This window comes from Berghia stephanieae, chromosome 3 (assembly GCF_034508935.2).
Source record: "Berghia stephanieae isolate SIO BIC M18660-M18661 chromosome 3, UCSD_Bste_1.3, whole genome shotgun sequence".
NCBI classification, from domain to species: domain Eukaryota; kingdom Metazoa; phylum Mollusca; class Gastropoda; order Nudibranchia; family Aeolidiidae; genus Berghia; species Berghia stephanieae.
In genome coordinates this window covers 83,949,591-83,974,590 of record NC_088362.1, presented here as the reverse complement: position 1 = coordinate 83,974,590, position 25,000 = coordinate 83,949,591, and the positions used below count along the sequence as shown (strand labels likewise).

The 25,000-nt window shown below is 37.0% G+C and overlaps 2 protein-coding genes across 7 annotated transcripts in view; both read left to right on the top strand.

Annotated features, from left to right (window-relative positions):
• LOC144968646 (uncharacterized) overlaps positions 1-20,541 on the top strand; it is a 22,000-nt gene extending 1,459 nt beyond the window's left edge. The window contains exons 2-9 of one of the 5 annotated variants that reach the window (XM_078907192.1): positions 2,181-2,602; positions 3,137-3,568; positions 8,360-8,485; positions 10,467-10,601; positions 14,062-14,916; positions 16,736-16,986; positions 19,813-19,884; positions 20,291-20,541. In XM_078907192.1, coding sequence (XP_078763318.1) covers positions 2,181-2,602; positions 3,137-3,568; positions 8,360-8,485; positions 10,467-10,601; positions 14,062-14,916; positions 16,736-16,986; positions 19,813-19,884; positions 20,291-20,389 — 2,392 coding nt within the window. In that variant the 3' untranslated portion in view covers positions 20,390-20,541. The remainder of the gene's footprint in view (positions 1-2,180; positions 2,603-3,136; positions 3,569-8,359; positions 8,486-10,466; positions 10,602-14,061; positions 14,917-16,735; positions 16,987-19,812; positions 19,885-20,290) is intronic. The other 4 variants (XM_078907193.1, XM_078907195.1, XM_078907196.1 and 1 more) reach the window with 4 other exon arrangements.
• A 3,469-nt stretch (positions 20,542-24,010) lies between these two features.
• LOC144968645 (organic cation transporter protein-like) overlaps positions 24,011-25,000 on the top strand; it is a 43,291-nt gene continuing 42,301 nt past the window's right edge. Inside the window, exon 1 of one of the 2 annotated variants that reach the window (XM_078907190.1) lies at positions 24,011-24,337. The gene's annotated coding sequence lies outside the window, so the exon portion shown is untranslated. Of the gene's footprint in view, positions 24,338-24,768; positions 24,947-25,000 lie in introns of those variants that run through there. The other variant, XM_078907191.1, reaches the window with a different exon arrangement.

Sequence of the window (25,000 nt, the reverse complement as noted above, 5' to 3'; positions counted from 1 at the left end):
ATTAAGACATTTTTTTCCGTTTGAAATTGGCATTATACAAATTGCCTTTTTTTTTCTTTGGACAAAAATATTCTTTGGTTAAAACAGCTGGTTAGCAAAACATATGACAGCTCACAGCGCCCAGCATTGAACAATTCTTTTACATAAGCTACCAACATTTTTCTGACCTAACTGATGTATGATTTCAGTTGCCTCGAGCCTCTCAAATGCATACATACATGCTCCGTCCTCGACTGGGGTGTGAACATGAGAAGTAGGCACTATTTGTTTGATGATTGCAAGTATTGGGCACCAAAACCTGAATCTTTTTTTTGTATACTTAATCAGAACTGAAGTCATTATCTTTGATAGTTAGCAGAAATTATTCAATTTTTATGGTAATAAATGGCTCAATGCTTGTTTGTTCCACCAGTGGAATATATGGAAAAAAATTATATTTCATACTTTACGAATCACATTTTATGGCTTTTTTTTCTCACCAGCAGTTTTATAATATCCATAACTGCCTTGAGCCAGGAACTCATTAATACTTGAGTAGGTTAATATATGTAAAGTGCCTAGCTCATACATGCTTGAAAATTCGCAGGCAATTGCTTGAAATCAGACAATCCATTATTCTCTACCACAGGGGACATATTAGGCCAAATAAATTTGATGAAATGTGTTCCCCTATGGAAAATAAATAAAATTAAATCCATGAATTAAACAATAACAGAAACGTACGACCATGGATGATTATACCGAAGCATGACGTAACTATAGTACTATAATTACGTCATGTACCAAGACCTCTCTCTCTCTCTCTCTCTCTCCTCTCTCTCTCTCTCTCCTCTCCTCTCTCTCTCTCTCTCTCTCTCTCTCTCTCTCTCTCTCTCTCTCTCTCTCTCTCTCTCTCTCTCTCTCTCTCTCTCTCTCTCTCTCTCTCTCTCTCTCTCTCTCTCTCTCTTACTTTGTTTGCTACATGCACAGTGATGAGTGGCCATCATGGGGCCAGGAAATTGGATTTCCTCAAACCGCCTCTTAACTGAACATGGCAGAACTACATCAAATATGTGCAGATGGAAACTTGGAAACAGTGATACCTGCCAGAAATGTCAGGCAGCCCCAGAGACCAGCGATCACATCGTCCTCTACTGTCCAGTCACTAAACTTGAAGGTGGCTACTAAACCATCCTTAGGGCGGAGGAAGACTTTAGAAGCTGGGTTGACGAAATACATTTGGAGGTGTAGCCATACGCTACTACTATCATAGGGATTGCCCTGTTCATGTTTATCATCATTGGCTACCTCTTGCTTGAATCACTGGGTCCGTGTTAGTTCTGACATGGCTCTGCCTGTCACACAACACACATTCACGACGAGTCATATTATCATATTTCTTCATACACAATTTGCTATATTTGGTGTAACAGGTTCCAACAAACAATTTTCGGCATCATTATTTTTCTTTGTAATTTATGATTGTTCATAACATGCCAGCAAAATTTCCGTCAAATTATTTATAGGTAAAAGCGAATAATTAATTTGGAACAGAAACAGATGTCCTTGTTTTGTTATTTTGTTTTGCCGGCTTCTCTCTGAATTCTTAACTTTACGTGGTTTGCAAGGAAAAAGTTCATTGAGCCGCATTCTCCTGAATACAAAGACTAAACGATTCTGAAACATGAAACATTTGTAGATCGTGGAAGCAACCTTCACCGGATAGAAGGCAAAGTCAGCAATAAATTATCAATGTCTGTTGAGGTAACTGATGATTAAAAGAAAATTTCAGACAATTTTGGAATAGACAATTTACAGACCTGCTCATAGACATAACATTAGGGTCAAACTTTTGTTATCGTTTTCATTCATATAGTCACTGACCATGTTCAACATTGTTTGACTTTGTTACAAATGAGTCAGTGCATGTTTAGCTAATGTCCCATTTTATTCCTTAATGTTATCATTAATGTTAATTTTTAATATGCATGATTGAGGATATGGATAGCTTACAGCATTAACAGCATTTTGTCTGTCAAAAAAACCTCTGTAATATCGCCTTATATAGGCGTCATGTATTATCCAACTTATTAATTGTTACTATTGACTTTGAATCCTTTTTAAAGTGCCTTGAGCATTTTTATTAAGTATTGCTTTATGTAAATGCTCCTTTCTGAAAAAAATCTCTGTCTATTTTTAAGGACAATAATCAAGATGGATGATGAGGATGATGACATTTTCCATATGTTGCTCAAGGAAACTGGAAAGAAAACTAAGAATATCAACCAATCACGACAGACCACATCGAGACAGAAACCATCTAACGATTTGATTGATTCTGATGGTAGTGACATTGAATTCCCTTTTGATTTGAAGTTTTCAATGGACCCAACATTCTCACAATCTTCAACCAAAATTGAATCAGAAGGAATGATTCTGGAATATGTTTACCAACAGTCCTTTTTGGTTCTTGACCACTGTTGTGATGAAGGTTTTCTATATATTCTGATTGACATGAATAATGAAGCTTTGATACAAATTTATCCTCTTGACTGTAGCAAAACAAGCAAGCCATCTCCAACAGCTATTTTGCTAACGTCAATGAAGTCTTCCATATTTCAAAGTAAGTGTCTTTTCCATAGCTATTGAAATATATATTGTGTATCACCCATCACCTCAATTTGGCATTATGTCGGGTTGTCGTACTCCAAAAAGTAAGTTCAAAATTGAAATGACTGCTGAGAGTATAAAAATGTTGTCTTCCACACTTTAAAAAATCTTTATCCATTCTTCTCATTTAAACCTTAAAATTTTACCCGATTCATATATTATTGAATATGAATTTAGTTTTCATCACGTTTATCATCCAGATATAATATTGAGTCGTGGAGGCATTGAGTCACATATTAATATAACATAACAGTTGCCATTGAAACAATAAAATTATTGTCTGAAAATTTAAGTTCAACATCAATACTTACTTTTATTGTTGTGCATATCAAGCCAAACTGATCTTATTTGTACTTAATCCTTCATTCAAAAATGGAACAAAAAGTCTATGATTTTGGTCCTAGACACTAGTTGCATAAGGATATTATCGTCATTTCTGAAAATTAAATTCTCATTAATCTTTCTTATCTTGTCTGTTTTGTTCAAGCAACAGATAATGACAGACCAGAGTCTCGGCACTTGTATGTAGTTAATCACCATTCCACAAGTGAAACAGCAGATCCAGTTCCTGGACATGCTTGTTGCTCAGTCGACTCAGGAAATATATGTATACCATCATCAACATTTGCCTCTCTTTTCGGCAAAACAGCAGGGCTGGTGAGGTCATCTGTGATTCTACTATGTACCAATGATGGCCAAGTGTATTGGAGACCTCTCAAATCAGTAGGGCAAGAGGGAAAGTTTTTTCCTTTGTGCCAACTACACGATGCAGTGAATTCTGTCTTGTTTGTATCAGTGAAGAAGAAATCGAGTAGTGATGATGAGGCAGTTACAAGGACTCTATGTTCGGCAATGATGATGGGTTTCGATGGCCCTGACAATGGGAGTGTAGCTGGACTGCTTGCTGTCAATCCTATTGGTCAGTGAAATTTTCTTTCATGATTAAACTGACAGCAATTTTTGATCAGGCTATATGCTCTTCTTCTTTGATGTCATTATGTATATTTAACAATTCACAGAATAAAAGTGGGTTCTGATAGAACAATAGAACACTTGCCTCACAAGGAAAGGGACCATTATTTAGCAATGACTATGAAAAATGTTTTTTTCTCTTTTTGAGGAAAAATTTTGTTTAAAATCAAAGCCCTATCTCCACTGAGTAAAAATGTTTTTGAATTTTGAAAATCCATTCATAAATAAACAAGTTATGCAGTTTCAAAGGTGTCATTTATTTGGATGACCTGTAAAGAGGAAAAAAAACGCGAAAATATGGGACGCTTTTTCGGCATTTTTTTTGACCTTTGGTTGTATCTTGCGTAATAAGTGTATTAAAAGATTGAAACTTGAAGAGCAAATTAGGATGGTGTTTTGTAAAATACGGGAATAGTACTCGTCATATTCATATGAAATTTTACAACCAAAAAGAAGAAATGTTCATGTATTACCTTGTCAGCGACAAAACCTCCACACCCGGTAATTTTAGAAATATTTTACTCCAAAGAGTAAAAATCTATTTTTAACGGTCTTCTGGTAGTCGCACGAGATTTGTCGCTTGACATAATCTAAAATGACCTTTTTTCTAACTGTGTGCCAACTTTCAGTCATATTCATCGATAAACAGCATCGTAATTAATTTTTAAAAATAGCATATACGAAACAGCTTCGTCCCATATTTTGACGCGAATTCGGGCACTTCGTGAGCGAAAAAGAGGCCCAAAGATTTGTGCGGGATAGTCATTGCTACATTATTGGTTTCCGGAAGTGTCAAGGGTTTTTTTTCTGTTCCATTTGTTGATTTGGTGGCAAGCAATATGGTTACGTTACATCTGTTTAACACTACAGAAATTAGAATAGATTCTGGCTTAGCTCTGTATGCCTAAATTGCTCTGAAGGACTACTATTACTGCAATACAATGTGAAAAAAGTTGTTTATTTTGGTTTCTTTTTAAGAATTTAACAAATTAAATTTTCAGTAAATTGCTATTTTAACATACATAGTCACAACTACACAAGAGAGTCAAAAGCACAATTATACTATTAAACAGGGCTGAGAATCTTCCGCCTAAAGGCGGATTTCCGCCTAAATGGTAGTTTATCTCCGCCCATCCCATCACATTTCCTCCTTTTTCAAATTTGCCGTGTCAAACATTTTCCTCAAAACCACAAAATCACCATTATGTCATATGTCATATTTTGACACCTGTGCTCAGTCTCGTGAAATTTAGTGACGGTCCCGTTTTTATGACGTTGGGCCAGACAGTATGGCACCAGATGTCACAATAGACACAGAAGACCAGTAGGTAGTGTTCTTTGATTAGTTAGTTGATGGTTGAAGGGGAAGGGGAGGGACAAATGGGTCTGGATTTTTTCCCCTTGTTGTAGGTACCTATTGCTTTTTAAATCTCTCTCTCTCTCTCTCTCTCTCTCTCTCTCTCTCTCTCTCTCTCTCTCTCTCTCTCTCTCTCTCTCCCCCCTTTGCCTTTCTTTCTATTTCTCTTTTCTTCTTCTTCTTCTTTTTTTTTTTTGGATATAGAATTCAAAAGGTCAATACATAAGTTATTCTGGTAAAGAAGTCTCTCCTCCTTCCCCCCCCCCCCTCTCTCTCTCTCTCTCTCTCTCTCTCTCTCTCTCTCTCTCTCTTTCTTTCGCAACCACATTAAATCATCTGGTATATAGAGATGATATATTAAAACAAAGCAATGGTGGTTGGCTTAGTTTAATCTTTTTCCTTTTTACCTTTTGACTATGGCTTTAAATTTGAGAGATTCTTGGGTTGTATTTATAAGCTGACTAACTACTAGGTTTCTTTGCTTGTGTTTGATCGATAGACTGAGAAATGTTCCTCCTTTTTGACAATTGCTATTATCATCACTGAATAAAAAAAACACTCACCAAAACCACTACATCAACATCTCTACCAACACTACTATTACAATCACCACCACAACATCATCCCTACCACCGCTACTACTACAAATAGCACCACATCATCCCTACCACCACTACTACTACAACTACCACCACATCATCAACCCTACTACCACTACTACAACCACCATCATATCATCATCCCCACCACCACTACTACTACAAATAGCACCACATCATCCCTACCACCACCACTACTATTACAACCATCATCCCTACCACCACCACTATTACAAACGTCATCCCTACCACCACTACTATTACAACCATCATCCCTACCACCACTACTCCTACAACTACTACCACTACTACCACCACCATCATATCATCATCCCTACCACCACTACTACTACAACCACCACCACATCATCCTTACCACCACTACTATTACAACCATCATCCCTACCACCACTACTATTACAACCATCATCCCTACCACCACTACTACTACAACTACCACCACATCATCAACCCTACTACCACTACTACAACCACCATCATATCATCATCCCTACCACCACTACTACTACAACCACCACCACATCATCCTTACCACCACTACTATTACAACCATCATCCCTACCACCACTACTATTACAACCATCATCCCTACCACCACTACTACTACAACTACCACCACATCATCAACCCTACTACCACTACTACAACCACCATCATATCATCATCCCTACCACCACTACTACTACAACCACCACCAAACCATCATCCCTACCACCACTACTACTACAACCACCACAACACCATCATCCCTACCACCACTACTACTACAACCACCACCAAACACCATCATCCCTACCACCACTACTACTACAACCACCACAACTTCATCATCCCTACCACCACTACTACTACAACCACCACCACAACACCATCATCCCTACCACCACAACTACTATAACCACCACAACATAATCCCTACCACCACTACTACTACAACCACCACCAAACCATCATCCCTACCACCACTACTATTACAACCACCACAACATCATCCCTACCACCACTACTACTACAACCACCACCAAACCATCATCCCTACCACCACTACTATTACAACCACCACAACATCATCCCTACCACCACCACTACTACAACCACCACCAAACCATCATCCCTACCACCACTACTATTACAACCACCACAACATCATCCCTACCACCACTACTACTACAACTACCACCAAACCATCATCCCTACCACCACTACTATTACAACCACCACAACATCATCCCTACCACCACTACTACTACAACTACCACCACATCATCATTCCTACCACAGCTACTACAACCACCACCACACAATCATCCATACTACTACTAGAATCACTACCACATCATCCCTACCACTGCTATTACTACAACCACCACCACATCATCATCCCTTCCACTGTTATTACTACAACCACCATCATCCCTGCTACAACCACCAAATGTTGTAATTACACTTTCAACTTTTGAAATTCCACCGAGTCGTGTTAGAAATTGCCTCGAGACAAATTTTGGATCGCATCTCAGTAAATTTGAGTGAAATTCAAATTTATAGGTTATGGTCGCATGGATGGGTCATGATCTTCACGATGAAAAATTTCCTCCTTTTTTGTGACCAGTCATTCTCACCCCTATTAAAGTTAAAGCAAACATCGTTATTTAAAAATGCATTTTTTTAAATTAGTACCATTTCATTCTAATTTAGAAGGAATGCATTTTTCACAATGTATTTGATATAGCTGTAAGCAATACAAAACTGTCCAAATTTTATTCTGTTTAAGAGTGCATTTTACATCACTGTACTACGGCTGACACCTGACTCTATTTCAGTCTTCACTTGGAATAGGCCCTAAAGGCAAATTTCCTTTCAGTGATGAATAAAGTAAGGACATAAAAAATTTTATTCTTAATAATTATTTCTTGAATTTAAGGATATGTTGTAAAAAATGTTCAATATTTTGCCCAGAAAATTAAAATAAAATAACATTTTAATGAGTGATTCAAGCATCAGTCATAACATGATTTTAAAAATCCTTTCTCTCATACAAATTTTGAACTACAGCCTTTACAATAAACTAAATTACATAATGACATCTTTTAATATCACTTCTTTTGTTTTGTGGTGTCATGGCTTACATTTTGAAGCCTTTAAAATGGTACATCAAAAATGCGATAATGGCATTTGGAAAAAAAAATAGGCATCGAAATTGTGAAATACAAAATCCATAAATCTTCAAATTCATTTTTAAAAATGTATGTACACTTAAGTGCACATACTAGCGGATCTCATAACTGAATGCAGTTATGATCTTGATTTAACATTGTTTAATCTTCAAGTTATTTTTTTTTAAAAGTGTGCATGTACACCAAAGTGCACATACTAGCTGGTCTCTTAACTGAATGCAATTATGATCTTGATTTAACATGGTTAAAATGGACAATATTTTCCTTTGGTCTGAGAGTATTTCCATAACACCAATGAGCCCTTAACAATTTGGGTTATCAGACATGCAAATAAGTGCACATTGAGTTAAACTGCCCAAAAATATGAAATTTCGGTGATTAGCACTCTAAAATACTATCTTCATTCTTCAAACATAAAAACTCAACCCAAGAACACATCGGTGTACTCCATAGATAACAGTACCTGCAGTTACATTTTTTAAATTTAAGGATTTGCAGGCAAAAAAAAAACTCTGGTGTGGACACATTGGTGTCTTTTCTCCTTTATTCTGGGATCTTATTTCTTTCAAACCTTTTATTCTAATCAGGCGAGTGCTGTCTTTTGTTGCCAACACCACGGAGGCCTCCATGTGAACAGTTACCTTTAAGATTTTGTCTGCCTCATTCTGTTGTGTGTTGTATCCAAATGGGACAACAGTTCATCTATAGCACAGGTTTGACAAACATATTTTCGAATTCGATAGTGTATTCATTTTTATAGGTCATGACTATAGATTTTGGTTTCTGTCAGCCAAACTTATCAAAATACTTGTATTTTCAATCATTTAAAGGATTATGGGATGAGATGGCAGGATGGATAAAACATTGCTCTTGCACTTAGTTTTCCCAGGTTCAAACCTGGTTGCATCTCATTTTTTTTATTGAGCAACAATTGGGGCCCGACTGCTCACTTCCAAGCATTGCATTGTGGCCGAGGCCAGGGCTCATCTGTCTTGTTTTTTTTTTTTTAAAGTTAGACCCTGAAGACAATTTTTCCATTGGGATGGTATTATACAATAATGATCAAAAGTACCGTTACATTTTTGTTTTCTTTCACTCTCTTTACATACGAAATAAATCCACAAGTGTTATATATCAGCTGAGAGGGAAAAGGTAGAGAATTCATAAAATCACAGATTTATTGACAAGCAAGACACACTGCTGTACTGTAACTAAAAACTGAGATTCGCAACTTAGCAGAAATGGTTTTTGTCATCAATATTTTATGTGTCCCCTTCAGTATCAAGCAAGGGCCTAACTTGATTCCTCGTCGATATTGTAAGACTGTAGACAGTTTCGTTAATTATTTTGGTTCAAACTTCAGTTACAAAAGTAAAAAGTTCACCCTTGTCTCTTTTTGTAAAGGGCAGTTTTTGAGAGATTAAATTTGAGACCGCATTTGTTCCATAGGATTTGTATTTGGTGACAGGGATGGCTACATTAAGGGTTCAACATTGTTAAGAAGCACTGGGTAGTGTAGGCTTTACGAGGTGGAAAATGGTCGAGGGCCAAGATGCCAAATGTTATTGCCAGGGTGGTTGATAAACAGAATGGGGTGTGTTTGCAAGATTTATCGGATGTATTGTTGAGCGTTCAATCACCTGTGATCATCTATTTAGAGTCCATTGTATGTGGTTGTGAGCCCATTTTTGCACTCAAACCTGCCTCTTCAAGTTAACGTTGCATATGTCTGTTGCACTGCCCTAGTTCCTGAACAATGGTTGTTTTGAATGGGCCTTTTTCATGCCTGTGAAGAATATCTTCATCAATGTGGGCAATGGTTTACGCACAGCTATCCTTGCTTTGGCAGATCTTTAACTGACCCACTCAAAAATCGGTTGTGGTGTTCGCGCCAGACTGATAATGTTAAAAATATTAGTCGCCCTGTTTACACCATATCTAACTTTCAAATGTCTAAGCAACCTTGTCCGATTTTCACAATTCAGTTTGGCATGGCAATGCTTTGTGGGTGTTAAAAGATTTTGCCATAGATATTTTAGATCTCGATGTCAGAGCAAAATAACGATCCAACAGTTTACAACAGAAAACTGAATTTGTTGTCAACGAATGTGGACAAATGTGCAACATCTTTGAACCCACATGGACAACTTACTACAGTGAATGCATTATTTTGTGTTGAGTTCTACTTTTACCAAATAGGGATCTTTAATTGATTACTTTCAAACCACCATATTTCACATCAAGTGATGTTAATATGAATATATTTGGTACCATTGTAAGCAGACTTAAATTTTTTTTAACGTGATATATAATTTAATTTCCTTCTATGCATATTTCTTGCCATGGGGTGTATATCAAAATTGTGATGTTACTTTTGATCACAACTGTATTTATCTTTTTTTATTTATTTTTATTTCTCATTGAACGTCTTAGCTAAAATGTCTGAAAATGTGTGCATGAAACAGTGCCAGACAAAGCAGAAAGAAAAATACAAGAAAAAAATCCTTAAAAAATCTGCCTTTACTGGGGAGATAGATAATCCCTGCAGGATGATTTTTTTCTTGTTTTATTTTGGTCATACACACCTTTTCAGATATTTATTTTTCCCCACTGCCTGTTTCCTAGTTTGTATCTATGTAGTTTGTAATTTATAAGGTCTAAAATTAATTGTTTTATTATTAATCATTTAAACAGGATGTTCTGTGGAATCAGCCACACTTTGTCTAAAGCAAGACGATAGCCTCCCTGTTGTCACTCTGGAAAACTGTACCACACTGATGATGACAAAGATTGAAAGACTCTTTTGGAAAACCTCTCAGAATGATTCAAGTAACATTTCTCCTTTGTAAACTATGAACAATTATCTTATTGTCGTGATTGTTTAAAAAAAAATAAATTTATGTATGACTCGCAAACTTTCTATATCTTCGATGTAAACAAGCACCTAACAGTCTAAAAAACAAATAACAACGAGCAGAGTAACATTAACTTCATTTCTTTTCTTATTTGTAAACAACTATCTATACTTATCTAGCGAGATTGTGTCACTAATCTTGTATTAAAAAAAATATCTTCTGTTAGCATTCTTAGTTTTTCCCATCCCAACCCCCCCACTCTCTCTCTCTCTCTCTCTCTCTCTCTCTCTCTCTCTCTCTCTCTCTCTCTCTCTCTCTCTCATCTCACTCTCTCTCACTCTCTCTCTTTCTCTCTCTCTGGATCTGTATTGATGCAATGTGCTTCGGTAAAATAATCACAACGTCCACCAGTTGAATATAATCTGAATATAATCTACCAAGACACAAAAGAATGTTTAAACTGTAACGTTAATAGTCTGATTGATATAATTTAATGAGAAGTAATTACCAAAATCAACGAAACATCACTATCCATCACAATAAGACACGAAGTGAGTAGAAAAGTGCCAGAAGACAATAGAGAATAAAAATTTTTTTCGCGGCGGTGGTGGGGTCTGAACCTGCGACCTTATTGGTACGACAACTCCGCCCGGCAGGTGAGAGCGTGGCTCTACCGTGTGAGCCATCCACGAACACAAAAATATTCGTTTCAAACCCAAAGTCATTTCTAGATCCCTCTCTCACCCACTTCTTGAGATCGCCGATTCGTTCACCACCATCGCGAAGTAATTTTGACCAGCAGTTAAGCTTAATAGCCAATACTCTCATCACAAACATACAACATAGAAACGACTGAGACATTGAGTATGCTCCGGTGTACGGGGTGAATTTTTAATTCAGAAAAGTGAGTGGAGCAGGCACTTATGTTGGCAACAACAAGACACGAAGTGAGTAGAAAAGTGCCAGAAGACAATAGAGAATAAAAATTTTTTTCGCGGCGGTGGTGGGGTCTGAACCTGCGACCTTATTGGTACGACAACTCCGCCCGGCAGGTGAGAGCGTGGCTCTACCGTGTGAGCCATCCACGAACACAAAAATAATCGTTTCAAACCCAAAGTCATTTCTAGATCCCTCTCTCACCCACTTCTTGAGATCGCCGATTCGTTCACCACCATCGCGAAGTAATTTTGACCAGCAGTTAAGCTTAATAGCCAATACTCTCATCACAAACATACAACATAGAAACGACTGAGACATTGAGTATGCTCCGGTGTACGGGGTGAATTTTTAATTCAGAAAAGTGAGTGGAGCAGGCACTTATGTTGGCAACAACAAGACACGAAGTGAATAGAAAAGTGCCAGAAGACAATAGAGAATAAAATTTTTTTCGCGGCGGTGGTGGGGTTTGAACCTGCGACCTTATTGGTACGACAACTCCGCCCGGCAGGTGAGAGCGTGGCTCTACCGTGTGAGCCATCCACGAACACAAAATATTCGTTTCAAACCCAAAGTCATTTCTAGATCCCTCTCTCACCCACTTCTTGAGATCGCCGATTCGTTCACCACCATCGCGAAGTAATTTTGACCAGCAGTTAAGCTTAATAGCCAATACTCTCATCACAAACATACAACATAGAAACGACTGAGACATTGAGTATGCTCCGGTGTACGGGGTGAATTTTTAATTCAGAAAAGTGAGTGGAGCAGGCACTATGTTGGCAACAACAAGACACGAAGTGAGTAGAAAAGTGCCAGAAGACAATAGAGAATAACAATTTTTTTCACGGCGGTGGTGGGGTCTGAACCTGCGACCTTATTGGTACGACAACTCCGCCCGGCAGGTGAGAGCGTGGCTCTACCGTGTGAGCCATCCACGAACGCCTGCTCCACTCACTTTTCTGAATTAAAAATTCACCCCGTACACCGGAGCATACTCAATGTCTCAGTCGTTTCTATGTTGTATGTTTGTGATGAGAGTATTGGCTATTAAGCTTAACTGCTGGTCAAAATTACTTCACGATGGTGGTGAACGAATCGGCGATCTCAAGAAGTGGGTGAGAGAGGGATCTAGAAATGACTTTGGGTTTGAAACGAATATTTTTGTGTTCGTGGATGGCTCACACGGTAGAGCCACGCTCTCACCTGCCGGGCGGAGTTGTCGTACCAATAAGGTCGCAGGTTCAGACCCCACCACCGCCGCGAAAAATTTTTTTATTCTCTATTGTCTTCTGGCACTTTTCTACTCACTTCGTGTCTTGTTGTTGCCAACATAAGTGCCTGCTCCACTCACTTTTCTGAATTAAAAATTCACCCCGTACACCGGAGCATACTCAATGTCTCAGTCGTTTCTATGTTGTATGTTTGTGATGAGAGTATTGGCTATTAAGCTTAACTGCTGGTCAAAATTACTTCGCGATGGTGGTGAACGAATCGGCGATCTCAAGAAGTGGGTGAGAGAGGATCTAGAAATGACTTTGGGTTTGAAACGAATATTTTTGTGTTCGTGGATGGCTCACACGGTAGAGCCACGCTCTCACCTGCCGGGTGGAGTTGTCGTACCAATAAGGTCGCAGGTTCAGACCCCACCACCGCCGCGAAAATTTTTTTTATTCTCTATTGTCTTCTGGCACTTTTCTACTCACTTCGTGTCTTGTTGTTGCCAACATAAGTGCCTGCTCCACTCACTTTTCTGAATTAAAAATCCATCACAATCCAACAAACAGGCTATGCCTTTTGACTGGCCATAGTATAAGACAAGAAAATTCTCGTTCATCTCACCCGACGAGTGAAATCATTATCTTGGTAATGTAGGAAGATGCACACTCCGACGAAGCAGGTTTGTCGGTTATGCGGTCAAGAGTGAATCTGTTGCTTATGTAAACAACAGCATTTTCTTTTTTCTCTCTCTCTTTTTTTTTTTTCTTCTTCTTTTGTTTTTTCGCCTAACTCATGCCTACTTCATTATCATAGGCCTACACAGTAAATCTTACTATACCGTCAGTCTTTTGGGGAGCTGGAAAAGTTGGCAGTGTAGCAATTAATTTCATTATATACAGTCAGTAAGTTAAATGAGGTTGAGATATTAATAGGTTCGGTTTAGTAAACTGGTTCTGTAAGTATGAATAGACACTCCGGTTTAATTATGAGTAATAAACATGAAGTAGAGACTTTTGTTTACTTGTTTCATACAAATATATTCATAATTACATTATTTTTTCTTGATATTCGATTCATTAAATTTTTTTATTCATATTCATAAATCAAACCTGACTGATTTAAAATCTAATCTCTGTTGTGCAGATTCACAAAAAATATATAAATAATTTATTCTTACCGATTTTTTAATTTGTTTTAATTTGATGGTTTATTCATTTGTCTTCTTTATGTCAGTATCATAAATCCAAACTGCCAGCTTAAAAATTTATGTTTTTCAGATCCTCGGCTAATGGGATTGACATCAGATCTGGATATGATCGGCATCTCAACATCGTCCTCATCAAACACACCAACACACCCATCCCCAGCTATTCAACTTCTTCCTGACACGATCCAGCAGATTCAAAAACAGAATTCCACCATCCAGACATTGCAGACACAATCCAATGACTTAGACTCCATTCTTACGCAACTCAATTTTTTTGCCAACCTTTATCAACAATATCAAAAGAAAACGTCAGGACATGAAAAATTGAGACCATTAATTCACTGTGAATATAATATAGACTATATTCGGAAATACGAGGAAAAATCTGACATAAAGATCCATCTCAGAAATGACAGTCATATTGATTTATCAAATTCCTGGACCGTTTTAGTTACTGTTATCCCACAATACTCTGTCTTAGACAAAGTCTTTACAGATACATTCTGCTTTAAAATGGAAAAAGGTTTTCACTCTGGTACATATTCTGATGAATATTCAATTCCGATACCAGATTGTGTAGGCTTAAATCCCTTGTCACAGCTTAAAATCTGTGTTTCACTTATTTTGCATGTTTCTCAAAAAGATGTCAATCACAGTTCTGTGACAAATTTACCCAAGGGTAAATCAGATGATGTCCTGGAGGTTGAAATTGGCACCCACAAATTTGATATTTTAAGTTTTTTGCGTCCGTCAATCGACGTGGCCTCATCTATATGTCCCTGTACAGGCTATTCCATTAATGAGATGAGGACAATCTTGGAAAAATTAAGTGCCAGACAATTGGAGAAGAAAAAAAATGAAAATAATGCAGTCATTGTAGAGAAGGAAAAGATTGTGTCTAAGATGATGGTTACTGATTTGGTGGGTAAGTAAAGAGTGACAAATTAGGTGCAGGCACTGGCGTTATGGTAGCACATCTGACTGGTAATCAGAAAGGTTGAGGTTCGATCCCCAGTTGAAGCAAGCTGATTTCTGGGAATTTATTTTTCTTGTATTTTTCTTTCTGTTTTGTCTCAGGCACTTTATCATACACACATTTTCAGATTTTTATTCTAAACCAGTGTCTGCTAGATTATTTTTCACATTGATACTCGCAAAATATATCTTTTTAAATCTCTATATTCCTCCTTGTCTGAGATTACTTTTAATTTATGTTAACTCATCTTATCTTATCTTCTTAAAGGCTATATAGGATTGCACATCCTTTCAATGCCTTATACTTGACATGATCTTGAATCACTCTTTATAAATCACATTTGTTTTTGGCTCATACCATATCTTGATAAGTTCAATTCTTCATTGATCAATTTCTTAAAGTGGTCAATAGAGCTAGTGTTTTTGTTTTGAACTCAATATCATTCCGAATATTAATAACACAATGAACACAAGAAAAGTTCGTTTTGCACCTTCCAATATATATTTTAAATTTATCACCTCCTTATCACCTAGTTGCCCAAAGATTATACATCCGTTGGAAATTGAGAACATTTCAAATAGGGAAGAAAACTATGTTAAAGAGTTTATAACTCATTGATTAAAAGTGTATTGCGTTTGGCTGCATTATATGGTTTGGCAGATGCAGGTTTAGAGATATATAAAACATTTCTAAATCTATCAAAGAGGCAGCTAAAATAATTAACCATCCTCTTGATGGTTTAGAAAGAATTCATGGAAACGCAATGGAAAGAAAAGCATTTGCAATTACAGTCCACTCCGGATAATTGTAACTCTGTTAATCGCAACATTTCCCAATAAACATAATTAATTCTACGTAAAAGTCCCTGGTTAATTGCTATAAACTTTGGTTAATCGCAACAAATTTTTGCCCTCAAAAAGCGGTAAATTTAAGAAGTCAATCAAACATATCATATATAAATTTCATCATGGATGAAATCGTGACAGGTTGCAGAATTGAGAGTGAGTGGGGTTTAATGCTACAGTAGTGTGTCACCACTCTCTTAAGAGTCAAAAGAGGGCGTGGCTTTGCAGTATGGGTTTGTGATATCTGTGGCCCTTAAATAGGAGGGGAGGGGGCTGGGCATAATCTTGACAACAAATAGACAATGACAGTTGTAAAGAGAGACTGAGCGATATCCTTTGATAACTGTGCATTGTGACCAGCAAGTTTGGTGAGAGCTTATTGTCTCTCATCACGGCTAATCTCTTTGACTCTTACAAATGTTGAGAACTAAAGAGTGAAAGTTAATCCAATCTAAATAAGATGCCGGCTTACATCATAGTTGCTTTTGGTTGACAAATCTATTGCTTTGAGTTTACCGTATATGTGTAAAATGTTGGAATACTGGACAGGAAACTGAACTTCGATTATTTGCAACATTTTTGCTCTTCCCAAGGTATTGTGATTATCTGGAGTGAACTGTATCAACTATAAAAAACATATTTTATAACACAAATTCAATCTTTTAACATCTTGGAGAAGGTTTTGTTCAGATTAAATGTAGAACTAACAAGTACAAATCAACGTTCGTTCATCAGCAATAAAAATGTTGAATATTTCATATGGTACAGCTAAACCAAGGACTGACATGTTGATTGATTGACTTATTGATTTATTTTAATGTTAGAGTAATTGACCAATTGATAATTATTATTATTATTATTATTATTATTATTATTATTATTATTATTATTATTATTATTATTATTGTTATTTCCTTTTTCAGATTTGGAACTGAATTTCATTATAAAAGAGGAGTTAGTTAGATTGTTAATCACCAATATTCGCCTCTACCCCGACGACGAGGACACTCCAATGTTGTATGAAAGTCCAGGAGGCTCAGAGATTTTATTTAAAGTGGAGGGGTCAGAGGTCACACCAACTGTTGGGCAAAAAAAATCTTTGCAACTGAGATTGGAAAGCTGCGATGTGTTTCTATTGTGTGTTGTACACATTGCTTTGTTGGATCAGTTTAAGGTATAGTATAAAATTAACTGATGAAAGCTTAGATGCCCAACAAAATAGGGAGCAATAGTATGATGTCAATGTATTGGTTCCAATCTACTTGCAAGTGTGACGCATTCGACGAACTACATGGGACAGCCAGAAAAGTTCATCGAATCTGAGAAATACATGAACACGGCTGTAAGACAAGAGAGACAAACTGCGGTGAAGCTTTCTGGACAAGTATATGATCTCAAACTCAATGTTTGCGTGTCTTAATCTCGTTGATTCATGCCTTTTTGTTGGCAAAATAATGAATATAATTCACTCTTGAGTTACTCACGCTGAAAAACAAAACACACACCACCATCCCTCACAATATGCGGGATGACATGATAGGATGTGGGAAAAACAGGAAGAGCGGGGCACTTGTCTACACATGCGCATACCCTTCATAAAACTATTGCCTGAGTCCATGGCTATTTGGTGCTTGTCACAGGCAATTGAAAAATAAGCATGGCATTGTGATGTGTCGCAAAGCAATTCCTTCATTAGTGTGTCAGTATATTATGATAAATACTCACACATTGTGAGTCTGATTGTTTCGTCAGGCAAGCACTTAAGATGGCTATGCCTGAGACTGACCACAAATTTATGTCACATCACATGACGGTGATCACAAGTTTAAAAAAAAAATTAAAAGTGTGTTGTTGTTAGTGGTGCTCAATCAGACTGAATGCGACTCACAGTAATCAAAATTTTTTTGTTCGCGATCTGTATTCTTGTTTTATAACTTAATTTCTTTTTTTTTATTTTGGTCAGTTCAGGCAAAAGATAATATGTTGATGTTGGTGTCACTTTGTTATTGTTGTTACCTAGCCATTTTTATGAGTAGCTCTCACTAAACTGTATCGATCGGACTAAACGTTCAAGGTTACACATAGTTGTGTGTCTTGGTACGTTATTTCATGCTGGCGAATGTTGTGAGCCGTTTGACTGAGCGCAAAGTTAAAGTATCGATGATGAGATCACGATGGCAAGGGCACAATGCAACTTGCTCTCTCTCTCTCTCTCTCTCTCTCTCTCTCTCTCTCTCTCTCTCTCTCTCTCTCTCTCTCTCTTTTCTCTCTCTCTCTCTCTTCCTCTCTCTCTCTCTTCTTCTCTCTCTCTCTCTCTCTCTCTCTCTCTCTCTCTCTCTCTCTCTCTCTCTCTCTCTCTCTCTCTCTCTCTCTCTCTCTCTCTCTCTCTCTCTCTCTCTCTCTCTCTCTCTAAGGCCAGTGTGTTGGCCCTAAGTCTGGGTGGGGTTCCTGACCTCCCATAGTGGGCAGGGGGGTAGATACTGTGTCTTCTATCCCCTTATATATCTGTTTTCAACATGCTTTCTGTCTTTGTCTTGGAATGAGATTACTTGGTTTTGTCCTGTCCCTGGCCGGAGTCCTAGCTGGGAGGGAAACAGTCAAATGCATAGTTATTGTTTTGGGAGATGATATTTCTTTCCTTGTAAATCATCTCTCTGTTATGTATTATTATATTTGTTATTTTCAATTTATAATGTAAGCATTTGATTGTATTCCTCTTTGTTGGATTTTGTGCTTGTGTCCGGATGAGACTTATAGGTGATCTCAAACTAAGTACACTGGTGGTATACTCTTGGAATCTACATCTGATCCCTATTTGTTCTCAGTTCCCCTCTGTCTTACTTTTTCTTGGGTGCTTAATTGTAGTTCTAGAACTTTTTACTATCCCATTTTCTTCCTTTTACTGGTGCTGATATAACCTAAATGTGTTGCAAGCGCCGTAAAACCCTTAAAAACAAAAACAAAACATTGGCCCTAAGTCTCAGTTTAGTTAGTTGAAACCGTGAAACCATTTGTGGGTGACGTGAAAAAATTTACTATGGCAAAGAAGAACATGATTTAGGAATTCTGTCCTTGTTCGTTGAATGCATGAACTTGTTGAATGTGTGTTACACTGTAGCTTGGGCAGCTGATCTTCTGGTTTCATAATGTCTAGCCTAAATAAATGCTGGTCGTAAATAAACATGATCCATCATCGCTCTTTTATGTCCTGTAAATCATAAGAATCAGCCTGTTTTTAAAATAGTTATGCCACCTTATGATTTAATATATTACCTATTCATTCATTGTCCCGAGGACTGGTTACACGCTTTAAAGGAGTTTTGAACCAGAAAAAGAAGGTGTGACATCACATTTGAGTTCCATTAAAATTTGAACATGACTGTCATTTTTACTCATTTTTCCTTACCTGCTGGTATCAAACTTCTTAGCAAAATTGAGACCTTTTAAGATGCATCAGACTGGGAAGAAGAAGAAGAAGAAGAAGGCTCATGACAATTTTTATAAAAATGCAATTGCATTATTTTTTCCTTTATTTAAAATAAAAAATGCTTTATCAATGTGGATTTAATTCTTTCAAGTACAAATTCCAAGCGTTTGATTTTAATGGATAGCAGAGTAATATAAAAGTTAAACAACTTAAACATGATTTTGATTCAAGTGTTTTATTTTATGTTTTCTGGCATTTGTTTTTTAAACTTCAAAATGCCAACAACAACAACAAATGGTCATTGAAAATCTTAGGGTATCTGTGTTCATTAAGACATAGACGGTAGATGAAATTAAAATTTATTTCTTCCTTTTATTTTTAATTCATGTCCTCAATTAATTCAACAAAAGATAATAAAATTCTCAAAGAAAGTTGTAACAAATATATCTTTAAAATGCACGCGATTATAAAATAAAACTAATTTCAAACGGTTTTTATTAATTTGTCTAAATTCACATTTTGCACATTTCATCCATTTTATATTGCCAAACTGATATTACTTTTCATCTACAGGCAATGCTGAAGGATAGACGAAAAATACCTTTAACAAAAACGGATTGGGAAAAACAGCTTTGTGCACTTAGGGTAATGGAATGGGATTATGATAAAATAAAAATTATCAAGGAATTTCAGGTTTTTTAGAAAAAGCAAGAAATATAATGTGAAACGATTTAAAAAAAAAAAAGGAAGTGAGAGTTTGAGGTTTTACCATTCTTTAATTTATGTTCTATGTTATCCCATTTTCAATACACAGCCTGTAAACAAAATCATTAGTCATTGATGATAAGGTGAAAAAAGTTTTCTCTTTGTCTTTGTCCATTTTATTTCGGCATTGGAAGTATGCAAAATTCCAATGGTCTTCAGAAGATCAGAAGATAGTTAACAAGATACTATAATCCTTTATGTAAGTAGGAATTTGTGTTGTAAAATGGATTGCTTAGAGCTGAACATGTTTCGTATTGTGTATTGAATTTTTTTTTTTTCTCATCAGGCAGTCTATGCAGGTTTTTCAAACAAAAACGTTAAAGACGATGAAATGATTTCCAGTTTGTGTAAAGTTCTGGACTGCCTTGGGTTGTGCATTGTTTGATGACTGAAGGTTTTTGTCAGCAGCACCCCACGAATGTCATTCTGCCCGTGATTCCATCATCCTCTGAAACATTTATCGATTTCAAATATTTTAATTTTAATTTTATGGATTTATTTGATGTTATTGAAATAAAGAAAAAAAATGGAAGCTCAGCTTCATTTTAAATGTTCTTGACTTTTTACTCCAAATAGGATACAACAAATAAACATTATAGTTGTTTACAAATAGTAAAGAAAATAAAAAATGCTTTGAGTCTTTGAGGAATTTTATTTTAGTTTAGTCTAAAACAGAACTGCAAGGTTCTGGGTTCGAGTCCCAGGAAGACCCACGAAGTTGAGTGCTTGGAGAAGACTTTTAAATCACTTTCTTTCATCATACTAAAGTTTAAAATGAGTAGGTACTTGGCCGTTAACAACGTTTTTGTATAAAAATATAAAGGGATGGTAATATCGCCTTACACACGTCATGTCTCGTCACATGGAGATCCATTGTAAAGTGCTTTGAGCGCTAATATTAATATTGTAATAATAATAATAATAATAATAATAATGACAATAATAATAATAATACACTCCAGTACGGTTTCCTTGAACTCATTGGAATGGCCCGATTTTTTCCCCTTATTATTCTTTGTTATCATTCCATTCCTTCCTGGAACTAATTTTTACCTCGAACACTGTTTTCTCGAACTAATTTCACCCATCCAACATTTAAAAATGAATTAGTTAAAGGGTTTTATTTTAATTGCGCCTGGTGATTTCGACCACTGATGACTTACTGTGATATTGATAATTACTTATATGTGTATCGTGTGTATCTCTTTACGCATTCTGGGTGGGGATCATGCCCTCCCATAGTGGGCAGGGAGGTACTTGCTGTGTCTTCTAACACCCTGTGTCTGTATTCGGATTGCTTTCTGTCTTTGTCTTGGAATAAGATTACTTGGTTTTGTCCTGACCCTGGCCGGAGTCATTGGCTGGGAGGGAAATAGTCAAATGTATAGTTATAGTTAAGGGAGATGATATTTTTTTCCTTGTAAATCATCTCTCTGTTATGTACTGTTATTTTTTATTTTTAACATGATTTGTAAACATTTGAGTGAATTCTTCTTAGTGGGGACCTGTGCTGGTGTCTGCTTGAGACTTTTAGGTCAAACTAAGTACACTGATAGTGTGTTCTTGGAATCTAAATCTATTCCCTATTTGAACTGATTTCCCTTTGTCTTACTTTTTCTTCAAGCCCTTTTAATTGTATATCGAAAATGTCTTTACTATCCAATTTTCTTCCTTTTTACTGGTGCTGATAATGACCTAAATGTGTGGCAAGCGCCGTAAAGCCATTAAAAACCAAAAAAAAAATAAAAAATAAAAAACCAACAAAAAAAACAAACAAAAACAAACAAAAACACACACATCCACTCACACACTCCATCGTCTTGCATAAAAGACACCTCTCTGCTTATTTTCTTTCACTTCGCCATTAGCTCCAAATTCTGTACCATGCGCCATGACGTACTCATGGTTGGCTACGGCGGTAAATTAATGTTGTGATACAGTAATCTCTTAAGCCCCTCCGACACACATACACACACACACATACAAACAAACACACCCTTGTAACACATCAATAAAGTAAATGTACGGTTTCCTCAAACGTTTTTGCATGTCCCGAGGAGTTCGAGGAAATCGTGCTGAAGTGTAATAATAACAATAATAATTGACTCTTATAGAGCGCACGGTATCTTGAGGCTCCTGGCCTGTCATCTGCATTTTTTGCCAAATTGGGACCTAAAATTTGCCAAAAAATCCCCCAAAATTTGCCGAGGAGAACTAAAGGTTTCAGTAAAAATTAACACGCGATACAGAAAAAAAAATATATAAAAGACAATTTATTACATTTAAGGAGGCTACATGAAAAGGAGAAATGAAATGACTGTGAATAGCGTTGTTACAAAGATTTTAAAGGATCATTATCCGTAGAGAGTAGCTTCCCTTGGTTTGGGCCCAGGCACAGAGTTCTGTGGGCCCAGGCAAAGCTGCAACATTTCTCAAGTTTCGCACTTTTTTTTCGTTATTTTGTTTTCGCTTCTTTTTTTCCCCAAAATTTGCCACGATTTGCCAATTTTGGGAAATTTGCGGATCGCCCTGATATTTGCGGCCGCAAAAAATGCAGATGACAGCCTGGCGCTTTACATCAACATAAAACAATGTTTTATGTTGATTTAAAGCGCCAGGAGCCTCATGGTTGAGGATACCGTGCGCTCTATATAAGAGTATTATTAGAAAGTACATCCAAAAAAACAAACAAACAATGTTTGCAAGGATTTCTTGAACACAGACAATGATTTGGACTCACAGATGCTCTGTGGAATGGTGTTGCTTACAGATGGACCAAAATAAGAAAAGGACATGTTCCCGCTTTTGTAAAATTGCATGAGATAGCCAAACGGGTGGTGTCGTTGAAGGAACGCAAAGATCGGGTTATCGAATATTTCTTTAGGAGTTCTGTGAGGTAGGGAGGGACAGTGTTTTCCAGACTACAATAAACTAGGACACATGCTTTGAATTTGACCCTTTTCTCAAGAGGCAGCCAGTGTAATCTTCGAAGGAGAAGTGTGGCAGAGTCAAACCTCCACCTTCGAAAGACTAATGTGGCAGCATTTATTTTGACCCGTCTGCAGTCGCCTGAACCTCTCGCCCCAGGTCCATTCCCCATTGGTGCCCAGTTCCTATAGTTTTAGAATCATTCTCCGCTGGTGCCCACCTCCCATGTCCGGCTTCAATTCCCGCTGGTACCCTCTCCCATAGTCCCAGGTTCAATTCCCTCTGATATCCTCTTCCCATAGTTCCAGGTTCACTCCCCACTGGTGTATACTTCCCTGAGTCCATGGTTACCACTGCTGCCCCCTTCCCATAACTTTGGTCGGTTTCGTCGGGTTTTGGCGGGTTTCCTAAAAATTCCGTTTTGTGTGTTGGTGCGTGATTTCCGACTGGCAGATGTGAGCATTTACCTCAGCGCATCACTCTTCTTTCCGGTCGTTTCTGGTCATTTCCGTTCCTTTCCTACTAGTATCCATCTCCCATATTTCCAGGCTCATTTCCCTTTAATATCCTCCTCCAATAGCCCCAGGTTCACTCGCAACTGGTGTACACTTCTCGGAGTTCCTGGTTTACTTTCCAACTTTTCATAATCGTCGTCGTTTCCGCTCCATTCCGCTCTTTTCCATTTGTTTCCGGTTGCTTCCGGTCGTTCCCGGTATTGTGTAGCGTAGCACCCTTATAATATGATATTATGTTTGAAATATCTTTTTTTTTTTCAATTAATAACTGAAATGGTTGAATAATTTTAAGAGTTTAAAAAAAAAAACTATGGCTAGGTCAAGCCATAAATAAACGATGGTGCTGTATAAATGACACCTGATTTAAATAAAGTACACCATTCTAAAATAATAATTCTAAAAAAGCGAATAAAACTTGTAGGATAGGGGATGGGGGATGAAATGGTTTTTGCTTCATTATCAGTCAACGTTCCCGCTTTGCTTATTGTGTCAGATGGATTGACATTATAATTACCCCAGTTCTAATGAAAACACGTCACATAAATGGAGCATTGCTCATCAAAACCCGTATCATTGTTGCAAATTTGAATTATGTTTCATCAACAAATTCCAGTTTATGACCAAAGTTACTATCGACTTGCCTTATTTCAAAACGGATAAAGTTATTATAGTTCAGAGGGTGCAAAAAATGCCTAAATCTAAATGAATCAATCAATATTTTTAGGATTAGATTAAAGGCATCGCAGTGCGATATAATGTAGTATAGCTTGCCTTTTTCCTCAGGCTTTGTTGATTTGATCTGTAGGTTGTTTTATCGGAAGAACTTTACATCCTTGTTGGCATTAATTGTGAAATTTGATGTTCCCGAGCTCTAATCGTGAAGGTTAAAGGTGAATTCTAAATTATGTTGGTAGTTGTTCGAATAATATCTGATTGTAGACTATACTGCTGTACTCTGGAAAAAAAACATATTTAAAAATTTGGCCAACTTCGCGAAGTCCCAGGTTTGAGAGTTTTTGCCAAGATGAGGGTCATTTAAACCGGTCGATATTTAAAGATCGAGTTTTCTGGCCAAATTTTTAAATACATGTTTTCCCAAAGTACAGCAGTAGGCTATATACTCTATGCATTATCGATTTTCGTGATGTGAAGATTGATAAAACAATTTATAATTACCTAGATGAAATTTCTTTTTTTTTTGTTTGTTTTGGTTTGTTTTGTTTTTGTTTGTTTTGGTCTCATTAGGCGAATATGTTACTACTTCAACTACCACCACTACAACAACAACAACAACAACTACTACTACTACTACTACTACTACTACTACTACTACTACTACTACTACTACTACTACTACTACTACTACTACTACTACTACTACTACTACTCCGGTTTGGAGACTTGCATCATCATTTGAAGACTGATAGCTGGGTAGAAAGATATAAGTATCGTTATCTTTATTGGGGTGCTCGAGTGGATAAGGGATCACATCTATACAGGTAGGACCCAGGGTTCAAGCCGTGCTGTTGGTACCCACATTTTTCTCGGAGCAA